The following is a 12,264-nucleotide window of genomic DNA, read 5'->3' on the forward strand; positions in this document are numbered from 1 at the left end:
TATATATATATAATGCTATGTTGTTTTCAGTACAAAGTATTGGCAATTTCATCTCAGTTTGAAAGTTTATCTTGCTGTGTTCAGGGAATTATTTTAAACTTCTCTTCTCTTAGTTAAAAAGCCAGTTGAACTATAATAGTTATAGGACATTGTCTGCTTTATGCATGTTGTTATTATGTGTGCTTAGATACATTACTTAACTAAACATCATTTAGTTTTCTAATACCATTATTAAGGCCTAGAAAAAAAATGCTTTGTTCATAAAAAAGGGAAAGTAGGTAGATGGAGTATTGGGCTAATTGGATTTTGTCATTGTATCCTTTGTTCTCCTGGTATTTTCAATTTCCATGGTGCATTTTGGTTTAGAGTTACAGTGAAATTCAGTTGATTTGACACCAATGTCCAGTGAAATTTCGTCCAGATGAACATGTGTTGATGACTGCTCATAATCATTTGAATCTAGTTTAGGATGGTATGACTCAAACATGTCTTTGACTGTTCCAGTAAACCATGACACTGTCTTTTTTTAGGAAAACATTTGTTAAGATGACAGCCGATTTGCTGCCATGATGAAATGTTTAACATTGCCTGAATAGAAGCTCAACTATAATTGGCTGAAAGCATTGAACCAATTAACGAACCAGAGATGTGGTTTCTTATTATCTTCACTTTGCACAGTATGATAGCAGATTGGTGCAATAAATTAATGAAAATAAAAAAATTAATTGAAGGGCATTTTTCATTAGGGTTGGCCAGGAGATACATTTTTTTAGGGGTAGCATTGAAAAACTTTTTTATGGTCAGTTGGGCAACCTGAAACAAAGCATTTTTTTCCAGGCCTAAGTAGGCTTAAGTTTAATCAGTAACTGACAGCAAAAAACAAAAAGGCAAAGGTAAGTACTATATTTCTTGTCTTTCATGTATATTTTTTATTTATTATTATAAAAGTAACTAAAATGTAAAAATTATAAGCTTATTAGGTTAGATTAGGTAAGATAGTGAAAGTTAATAATAAAAATTCTTTATGAGGTATCTTCGCATACAGCTCATGCATTACTTAATTCAACATGGTAACATGAAGTAGGCATTTACCAAGTGACTTACATCTTGTATGGCAGGATTATTAGCTAGATATAGTTCAAAGGGCAATAAAACTAAGTAGTAAAAGATATAGACTGCTACAAGCTTTAAGCTAATAGGATAAATATTTGTAGTTTTTGGTTACAATCTGCACTCATTCTAAAAAAAGGGGTAATTTAGATTTATTTCATTTTTTTATGGTAGTTACAAGGTCTGTGAAATTGACCAAGTTCATATAAAGTTAGGATCAAGAAAATAACAGATAAAATATAAAGTTTTACTGAAAAGAATGTTTAATGTTTATTTAGAAGGTTTCAGAAGTTATGCAAATGAAATTTGAAAATTTTCATATGCAGTAAAGTATTTTTATTCTTAACATGAAAATTACTTTGGACTTAGAGCAGTCAACACTCTGACTCCATGTATTCACAGACAAATATTTGGTAAAAATTCTTTGTTCAAAAACCTGAAACTGAAAGTTTACCAAATTTTATGAATATACAAATAACATATCAAAAGTTATAGTATGAAAACTCTAATGGTTATTTTTTATTACAAAGTTGGTCACATCGATTGACTCTCTATGGAAAATGTTAATAAGTTCATAGGAGAGCTTAAAAGAGTTAACAATCAAGGAAAGTCACTGTCCTTTGTCCAACACACACACATTATTCTGATTTTATGATTTCGAATAAAGATTATGTACGTGTATTTTTGCATTGTGTCTAGTCTTTCTCAAACTCAAAGTCAGAGATTACAGATTTACTCTGGTAAACTTCTTGATAAAATCTGTTATTCAGCAAACTTATCCTATCACTCATGGGGGAAATTAGTTTTATTACTTGAGAATACCACAGAACAGATCAATTGAAAAATTTTGGTGTCTTAACCAGAGCATATATTATTATGAAGATTTCTGTTTTCTTCTGAAGTATGTTATTGAGATTAAAAAGGCTTCTTTCTCAAGGGAATGGAATATTTCACAAATAGACTCATTACTGAAAGGAAGTTAGTCATTGAAAGGAGACAGTTGTCCAAGAGAATTGTCAGGTCCAAGAGAGGTCCTCTCCAGCACATCAGACTTTTGCCAATACTTTGAGGGCTTATGTCTTCTTTCTCATGGCTACCATAGGCTTAGGAAGAAGAACTGCCAGAATTTTGTAACCCGGAATGGATAAAGCACTCTCCCTTCGAGGATCAAACTCAGTGTGAGCGAAGCGTAGGTAACTGAGGAAAAGAAAGACTGAAAGTACCATTGGTGGACAAAGTTTGCCAACAAGAGCTGTTTCACTGACAGGTGAGATGGTGAGTACCAAATGGTGAAGACTGTGAACCATGATGCAGTCATGAGCCTCTCTGAGCTGGGAAGTATCGTGCTAAGAGAAGCTTGATAACGGATTCTCACAATCAAATGCTAGATGTTAGTGTCCATTAACCTTGATCAGCTCATGTGTGAAGGAATCAGTTTCTGCAGTCTCAACCCTATTTCTTACCTACTATAACCTGGAGGATTATTCATGTTTACAACCAGACAGTAGTGGTAGAAATGGGATTGGGTCGGAGGTTAGACTGTGTTAGCTGTTGCCATGGAAATGGTAGCAATGGGCAGTTTAGCCATATGTACTGATCTAGTGAAGTCTGGTGGACCAAGTCATCCACAGGTGTTATGGATACATGTTCTACAGGTGTTATAGGGCATGAGAATACACAAAACCTGTAAATATGTCATTTGACCAAGGTGATAGTTTTATTACCCTGGATCTGGAATTTAATTTTAGAACAAGACATGTATGTAACTGGATATTTACAATATTGTACAACTTACACACCTGGCTGAACTTCTGACCAATTGAAATTCATATGACCTTACATTTTCAATCTTGAATTTTGCTAACTAAGATCAAATTCTTAACCTTTCTGGCTACCTTCTTTTTCAGCTGGTCAGTAGTGTTTTCATCATCTCAGTGTGTGTGCTTAATCCTCGAAATTTCAGAGCTGCAGAAAGTCATAGGAGATAAAGATATGAAGGAAAGGTGACTATAGTTTTGTTAACTCCAGGGTAGGAATCTGACAGACCACAGGAAATGTCTTAAAGTGCTACCTAAGTTATGGAGATGACTGTTTTGGTTTGGTTTACCAAGGTTGACTTATAAATACTGAGGAGTTGATAACAAACTAGAAAATTTTAGAGCTGTGTATTATAAGACCTGTGGATCATTGTAACATAGTCAGGCTTAAGTACTTACTCTACTGAAGTGGTGAAAGAAAAGATGAAATGAACCTCATATAATGGCTGGAGATGGCTTGAATGGGTAATGAAGAAAAACTTTAATATAAGTTTAACATAACAGTAAATTTACAACATTTCGACAAGGTTTTGTCATCATCAGGTTTTGATATAAGGGGCCTGCACCTAATAGTTCAACCCCTAGAACTGTCACATAGTACTCAACTAAACTGTAGTAATTTAGAGATTTTTCTAAATTTTTAACTTATGCAAGTGTATGTACAGTTTCCACATAACACATCAGTCAAGAAGGTTGTTGAATTGCTTTCACTCTATATCATATTTCTTCTGTGTCATTTACTTGAGATGGCACCTTTTGTCATCCCATGGGAAAAATAGCTGTGAGGTTGTACATAGTATGTGAAGTTACACAGGCATCTTTTACATTGGCAGTCAGATGATATTTTGAGACTATGAACTTATGACCTCCCTTATGTTTCAGTGGTACTGACCAACAGTGACATAGGTAGAGCTTATATCTTGAGAAGGAAAGCATTGTAGAACTGTCTATGTAATAAATGTTGTGATCTCACTCTCTTTCAAGCTCAAGACCTCAGTTGAGTAAGTTTGTTTAAGTTCTTCCTTTAAATAGTAATACTATCCCAAAGTTTAACCTGTATCATTTGCTAGTTCTTAATAAGTTCAGAGGAAAGTTTAGAGAGAAGTTTATCAAGCAAAGACACTGTCCCCTGTCCAATACATTACTTTGGTTGTTTTTTGGATTTTGAATAGATTGTTTACTTGTATTTTTATATTACGTCCACTTTATTTTTTCTCAAACTCAATCAAAGTGAGAGAATTCAGGTTTATGTTGTGATGTATTTCCTAATTGAATCTCCTGTCATTCTTTGGGCCTGTCGTGTTAGTCTTGAAGAAAATAAGTTTTACCAGAGCATACCACAGCTTTATGCTTAAGCTGAAATAAATAAAGAAAAACATCATTCTTGTGCATACTGTACGATAGTAATGATAATTAAACAATCAGGTGTTGCAACAGCACAACTTAAGAAATTTGATTTTTAACAAAGATCAAAAGCTAGACATATCTTGCCACATAATGTTCATTTCAGCTTAATTTTAATTTAATTATCCCAACTTTTTTGTATAGTATACTTATCTTTACAGTATTTTAATTATAGAACTACACATTTTGTGTGAAATCTTAGTTCTATGACAAAAAGAATACTTGTTTGCTTTTTTGTTAGTGTCATAAATGTATGTATCATTAAGGCTATGTGATGATAATTTACATAAATTTTTGTAGCCATATAAGTAGGCATGCCAGAAAGTTCATATACCATATTTTATTGAATATCCATAGTAATTTTGGCTTTAATTTTTTATCGAATAAAAACATTAATGTCTTTTTTTTTCCTTTTACCAAAATTCCAGGTGTCATTCATCATTGGCACAACTGTTTTATTTACTACAGTTTACATTCTGCAACTTTTCTCCTGATGAAAAGGCTTGTGTAGCTTGTATAAAAATTTGCACAGTAGTGAAAAAATTTTCTTTAATGATAGAAAAATATTATACTAAATATTTGTTGAATCACATGAAACTGTTCTTACTTAGGTAAGCCTCGTCACAAGCCATCAACATTTCCAATAGCATGTAGTAAGTAAGAAACAAGGCATTCACTTGAGGAGATAAAGCATTGTTATTGTACTTGACACACATTACATTATGTCGCAACTTACTTTGTGTGTGTTCAGAACACAGCTGTAAGTAAGAAACAAGGCATTCACTCAAGGAGATAAAGCATTGTTATTGTACTTGACACACATTACATTATGTTCCTACTTACTTTGTGTGTGTGTTCAGAACACAGCTGTAATGTTCTGTGTATATTTTGTTTATATCTGAATATTAAATTTGAAATACTGGAACTATCTTTTTTTTTCACAACCTGAATTTAATCTTATCTGTATTTTGTGATTAACCAAACATATGGTAATAGTTACATTAAATGCCAGTTCGGTTTCAGTGCTTTTATTGTAATATTTATTATTTTAAACTAAGCCATTATACTTTCAAAGTGAATGTAAAATTATACACCAGTTTTATTACAGAATCTTGAACATTCATCTAGGTGTGGGAAGAAGCTTCAGTCAGTGCGTGCTCCTTTACACCGAAAGATGCAGAACCTTTTGAAGCAGAGGTTAGATCTCTTTTTGAATTTACTGTTAAAACTTTACTGCAGTATTCATGTGGATAGTTTTATCATTATTAATGATTACCTCATAAAAAATTGTGATAAAGTAAGGTAGTACATTATCAATTAATGCACATTGTTTATTTAAATGTATTATTTGTTGAGAGATACTCTATTAATTGTGCTTGTCAAAGATATACTGAGGTTTATTTTTATTATGATCTATGGTAAAAAAATGTATATTCAGACACTTAAACTCTGGTCATCTCTGGTTTAAAAAAAATGTGATTTTCTGGTTGAATTTTAGATAAAGTGTGGTGGTTTGCATGCCTTCTGGAAGGGTTATATTACAAAACTTTCTCATGCAGAGTACGACTAAAAAGTATGCATGGCATGAAAGTTTAATATTTTGAAGAAAGGGATATCTGTAGTGTTGAACCATATTGGAAATGAAAGGGAGAGTGCTGACATGACATTATTGTAATGTTCATCACCCTTTGTGATTTAAAAAGAACCATATTGATTATTGTTGGCATTATACATTACATAGCTAAGTTACGTTTTCTTTGATGTCAGGTATTTGCTGTCAATCTCTCACTAAACTGATTAGCTATTGTTAAACTGTATTAAAGCCTATTGGTTTTGTGTTTTATTGAATATTATCATTTTTTATCAGTTAACTTGCATTAGCTGACATCCATATAAATTTGTAATATTCTTAGATACTTAAAATGAATTTTTTGTTGTACTACACTTGTTTGGTGAGTAATTATTGTTAATAGCTTCAAGTTTTTCCAAAATGTTATCAGTATTGATCAGACACAAGGTAGATAAGTTTGGTATGAAAAACAAAACTTTAATATCTAAAATATCCTCTTAATACCATTCTAATTTTTTTTTACTATAGAAATTTTTCTGGCTTGTTGATCTCCAATCCAGAGCGTGTCTTTTCTCAAACTACCTACATGCTTGGACAGGTAATGCTTTATGTTATTTTACTTAATCTTATCTTTTTCTGTACTTGCATAAGTTGTTGTATACCCAAGTACATTTGTGGTTGAAAAGTTCTATGATGTAAAGTAACACTGTGTTTGTTAATAACAAAACTTTCAGTTTTATACTAAGTGTTAAACATTATTTTTTAAACAGACTTAAACTGGACTTTATTTTAATGATAAATTTTTTAGCAAAAAATGTTGTTGTTTTTTTCATATTTAGAATCTACAGTACATGCCCTATTGGACACAGCTAAACAGTGTCCACATATTGATTCAAACAATATTGTATCTAGAGCAAATTGTTCCCTGCTTCCAAGGACTCTGACACTGATCAAAGCACCTGTGAAAATAGGCCCCTGTAGATTTCATGTTGAATGTACACAGCGTGAAAGTTATGAGGATTTTAAAGACATTTTTAGTACTTTAAGTGTCATCTTCAGTAGAAATCACATGTGATTTGTTTGATGTTAGAGGGATGATTTATCAACTTTGTTGACCAACGCTTGAGGCAATAGTGTTTAAGTAATAATAATAAATTATCAGAATCTTCAAAAACTGCAAAATCATTTTTTGTGTGAAATAATTGAATATGAAAAATAAATAAGCCTACTAACTTAAAATACAGTGTAGTTTTACTATTTTTTATGATATTTAAATTCTCCATATACTTAAGTTATATTTCATTAAAGCATCCATGTTTTGTGTTTTAAAGAATTTGACCACTTTATATCAGTTAATTCATAGGAAAAAAACTATTTTGTAATTCTTTATCAACTCTTTCCATAAGGGGTCAGTGTATTACAACAGCCTTGTAACCATCAGAGTTTCCGTACTATAATTTTCATTCCAAAACATACTTACCATCTGTTAACACATTGTTATTCCTTAACCGTCACTTTGCCCATTTAAGCATTGGTCTTGCTTGCTTCAATCGTTTATACCTTACTTAAATGTCCTTGGTGATTTTTGGCCTTGTGACACACTCCACCTATGTCAGTGCACCCTCTATCCTGGTACTGTATATAAGCACCTCACCCAGATAATGTAACCACTTTTTATAGAAAAAGAGTTTGGTCACATTTTTTTTCTGACAAAGTGCTGTGCTTTGTTACGTTCTGGTTTGCAATTTTGGCATCACCTTGTGGATTTCCATACAATTATCATTTCCTTAAAAAAAAATTAATGTATTGTATTCGGGCATGAATTCCCATATTACTGTTGTCAGTGTGAAGGCTAATCAGATCTCCTCTATTCCTTCTCTGTTATCTAGCATCTCTTTTTTCTGGCAGAAGGGGGGGGGGGACACTCTCAGTTGAGGTTGTCCAGGATTTGATCCATTGATGAGATGGAGCCATATATTAGGCCTGGGGTTTCTGAGGCTGCTTTTCTTAATGATCCAGGACATTCTGGGGAGAATTTGGACTTGGTTTTTCCCGGCTCCTTTCTGTACTAAGTCGGCTTTTTATGAGGTCAATTTAGATCAATGACCTCCTGCTTTATTGCATGATGGGATAGATATACCTTGTACCCTTGTTCACCTGTTTGCATGCTTTGGTTTACCACCACCAGGTGGACATATATTTCGATTCCACAGACTAGATCTGCTTTTAGATATGTGGGGTTTCAGACTGAACCCTGTGATCACTTTGAACAAATTACAATTCTTGTCTTTGTTTGACCCTCACTTTTGCTTTGAGATATTATCTCCCACGACAAAAATTTTTTTGGAAGCCTAACAAAGGTACCCACATCAATTTGAGGATAAATAGGGTCTTCTACTGACTTCTACCTTGTTCAGATTATCAGCTTCTGTTCTTTCATTCTTTCTTTGGATTTCTCACTTGTATGTTGTTGGGATTTATTGAGTAGAGATTGGAGAGGGTTCGTCTAACTGATGTAGTCCTCCGTGAGTTATTTGGGGCTCCTTTTCTTCATCTCTTGGTGTTTGTGGGTGTTCTAGAGGCATTGAATCATGAAAGGATGTCACCTGTTTGCTTTTTTCCTTGTTGTTGTTGGCCTCTAGACTTCTGTTTCTTGCTTTATGGATACTCAGAATAGATTCCGTCCTTAGTTTCAAGGCTCCCCCATTTGGGCTAACTGTCACCAATGGTGTCAGTTTCTCCCCTAGGTGGGTGGGGTCTGTAGGAGTGAGGTTACGACAACTCACGAATACATGATATTCCTTCACTGCAGATCCATGGGTAGTTCAAGTTCTGCCATTGGGGTTGGTCTTTCCATTCACTTCTCCATCTTCATTATCCTCCCAGCCTGTGGATTTTCGTTCCAAGGCTATCAGAGAGTTATTGGTCACGGGGGTGGTAGTGAGAGTCGATCCTGTTCTTTTGGGATTTTCTTCCCATTTATTTGTTGTGCCTGAGACTATGGGAGATTGGTGGACAATTGTCAATCTTTCTCGTATCAACCAATTTTTTTAACCTCCCAGGTTCACAGTGGAGTCCTTTTCTCAACCTGTGTTGGCATTCTTTATCAGGTCTGGGGATAACCAAGTTCGATGTTACTGATACATTTCTAGTGAATTCATCCTGTCACTATCTATTTTTCATGCACAGGGGTCAGGTTCTGCTGTTCAGGGATCTACCCTTTGAACTAGTGTCTGCACCATATTTTTCTGGAGGGTTGTATGAGTTTTTGACATTTAAAGCTGGATTGAGCCAACTTCCATCTGGCTCCAGGCTATGGAATGGGCAGTCAGTCTCTTACTTATGTGGATGGTACTATTTTTTTGGGGGATGTGGGCATCCCTTGAATCTCTGATGCTTTCGGGACAAGCACATATGCAGTTCCTTCAGTGATCACTGCACAACCAATAGATCAGAAATTCCAATCCACTGGATCATCCAGTTTCCTTCATCAGAAGCTACATCTTAGTTCTCGAGTGGTGGTTGGATCAGATCAACTCTACCATTGGTGTACCTGTACCACCTCTCTGTGCCAAGTTTCATCTTTTCACATATGCCTCACTACAAGGATAGGATGCATATATTGAATATCAGGAATTCCAAGGTATATAGACATAAGATGAATCTTCTTTCCCTCATCAGTAATTTAGAACTTCTTATTGTCCAACAGAATATGGTTCAAGACTTAGATCTGTTTCAGGGGGATGTCATCATGATACTTTCTATCAATTCCACAGTTGTCTCTTAAATTTATTGTCACAGGAGCACACATTCTCGAGACCTTTGTTTTTTAACTTTGGTTATTTCTCAACTGGACTCACTGTTCTGTTCTTTTGGTTGAGTAAGGCATACACGATCCCGTCATTCCGAGCCTGGCGTGTTGCCTTTCATACTTCTTCAGGTGGAGGAGAAAGTTTGTCCACTTTGGTGTTACTTACTTTCTCATCATGATTCTGGTGGTTCAGAACACATCACTCTATAGCTACAGGTTAAGATCCAATCAAAAGTATATATATATAACGTTGCAGCCAATTGCTGGCCTATAATGATAATTACTCATGTACTATTCCACCCTTGATACAGGAACTAAGTTCAGGTTGAAGAGCATACTTGTGCTGGATATAGTGCAGTTCCCCCATTTGTGTACCACTTTTATCTTCGTACACCCCTGTGCTATGCAGATGCTTTCTGTATGGATAATACCATCACCAGCTCCTCCACCTTCTCAATGTGAGATTCTAGCTATGTGTCAGCTTATGGTAACTATGTTTTGGAAGTTAACATTTTCCTAAATTGAAAATGTATTTCCAATAATACCTACCTCCGCTGACACTCTCCCACCCTTCCTCCCCACTAAGAGCCGGTGTTAGTGACTGGGATGGTGTAAGTCTTTAAAAAGTGGTTACATTGTCTGAGTGAAGTGCTTATATATAAGACCAGGATAAAGGGCACATTGACATAGGTAGAGAATTTCACAAGGCCAAAAATTGCCAAAGGCATTTAAGTGGGGTATAAAAGACAGGAGCAAGCGAGACAAATGCTTAGATGGGCAAAGTGAAAGTCAAGGAATAGCTACGTGTCAGCGGAGATAAGTATTATTGGAAATACATTTTCAATTTATGAAAATGTTAACATTTGGTATATTTATATTCACAAAATTTGGCAATTTTTCAGTAAAAATTGCATATCTTTTGTACACAAAAACATCATATTTTTGAATTAAGTATTTTTACTAAAGATTTGTCTGTGTGCATATGGAGTCAGATGTTGACTGCTCCGAGCATAATGTGATTTTGATGTTAAGATTAAAAATACTTTTCTTCATCTGAAAACTTTCAAATTTAATTTGTGTAACCTCTAAAACCTTCTAAATGAATATCAGACGTTTTTTGTTTTTTCTGTTAAACTTTATATTTCATCTGTTATCTTCTCTGCCCTAACTTTATACAGACTCAGTTGATTTGGCTAACCTTGTAACCACCATTAAAAAATATGAAATAAATCTAAGTTACCACCTTTTCTATTTCTAGAATGATTGCAGTTTGTAACAGAAAACTACATTTGTTTATCCTGATTAGCTTAAAGCTCATAACAGTTTACATCTGTTTCTACTTACTTTTATTGTTTTATTGCCCTTTGAACCATGTCTGACTAATAATCCTACCATACAAGTTGTAAATAACAGAACAATAATACACACAAAGCAAACAATTCCCTATAGGTATTATAATTTAATTGGCTTTCTAACTAAGGCATAAGAGCTCTAAAATAATTTCCTGTGCTTCTTGATCTGAACACTGTGAGAGAGATACTTTCAAACTGAAGATGAAATAGACAATATGCCATATTGAAAACAGTGTAATATAATACATAATTTGATAGATTAAAACTTTGTTTTTCTGTTGATTATAAATGATGTAAAACATCAGAGAAAATTAGTGGCAGCTTGTGAAATAGAGGATGTGACAAGTGGGTCTGATTTTATGTGTCTGTAAACAAAGCAGACTCAAAGTTATAAAAATTAGATTGTGCCTTAGTATTATCTATATTATAATGAGTAATTTACCTTAAACTCCATAATTCAGAGATAGAGGAGTGGCAAATACATTATAGAATGGGCAAGACCTAGAGAACAAATGTTATGATTCTCATACAATGCAAAATTTAGAATTTATTTAACTTTTTCCAATTAAAAATAATAAATTAAAACTTATATTAAAGTTTGATTTATTAACTACATTTTAATGCCAGATTTATTCACATACATTGATAATAAAATAGTTTAATTAAATTTTGAATGTAACTCAATAAGACCTTGTGGCATGTGCAGGAAAGGGTACCTGTATAGAAGGAGTTAAAATACTCTGAAACACTTTCAGGCTTCATTTCAATACTGCACTTCAGTTTCTTTTAGAGTATGTAATTAGTGTGTCCTGATTGGCTTAAAACAAGCACATGGTGGTGAAAGAAACTTTGAATAAATTTTTTTCACCACTATGTGCACTTTAACCTACTTGTAGTCAGAGGGTTAGGAAATTCATTATTCTTTGATTATATAAATGCAATTTTATTTGTTTTTCTGTACTTGTTTGATGAGTTATTATTGCTGATAGCTTCATGTTTTTCCAACAGTGTTATCAGCGGCCTAGTGGTTAACACTTTGGACTCTTAAGTCAAAAAGGGGCACATACAAGGCTTACTTGTAATGTGTTGTTATGTTGTTGAGCAGAACACTTTATCCCAATTGTTTCAGTCTACCAAGCTATACGAGGCCTGTGAGAAAAGTATCCGACCTTTTTTTTTTTGCGATAACCTGATGGATTT

The 12,264-nt window shown here is 33.9% G+C and overlaps 1 protein-coding gene across 1 annotated transcript in view; it reads left to right on the forward strand.

Annotated features, from left to right (window-relative positions):
* LOC106458536 (huntingtin-like) overlaps positions 1-12,264 on the forward strand; it is a 269,635-nt gene that overhangs the window by 220,829 nt on the left and 36,542 nt on the right. The window contains exons 45-46 of the mRNA XM_022384781.1: positions 5,460-5,528; positions 6,430-6,499. Of these exons, the coding sequence (XP_022240489.1) occupies positions 5,460-5,528; positions 6,430-6,499 (139 nt within the window). The remainder of the gene's footprint in view (positions 1-5,459; positions 5,529-6,429; positions 6,500-12,264) is intronic.

The sequence above is a fragment of the Limulus polyphemus genome, unplaced genomic scaffold (genome assembly GCF_000517525.1).
Source record: "Limulus polyphemus unplaced genomic scaffold, Limulus_polyphemus-2.1.2 Scaffold482, whole genome shotgun sequence".
NCBI classification, from domain to species: Eukaryota; Metazoa; Arthropoda; class Merostomata; order Xiphosura; family Limulidae; genus Limulus; species Limulus polyphemus.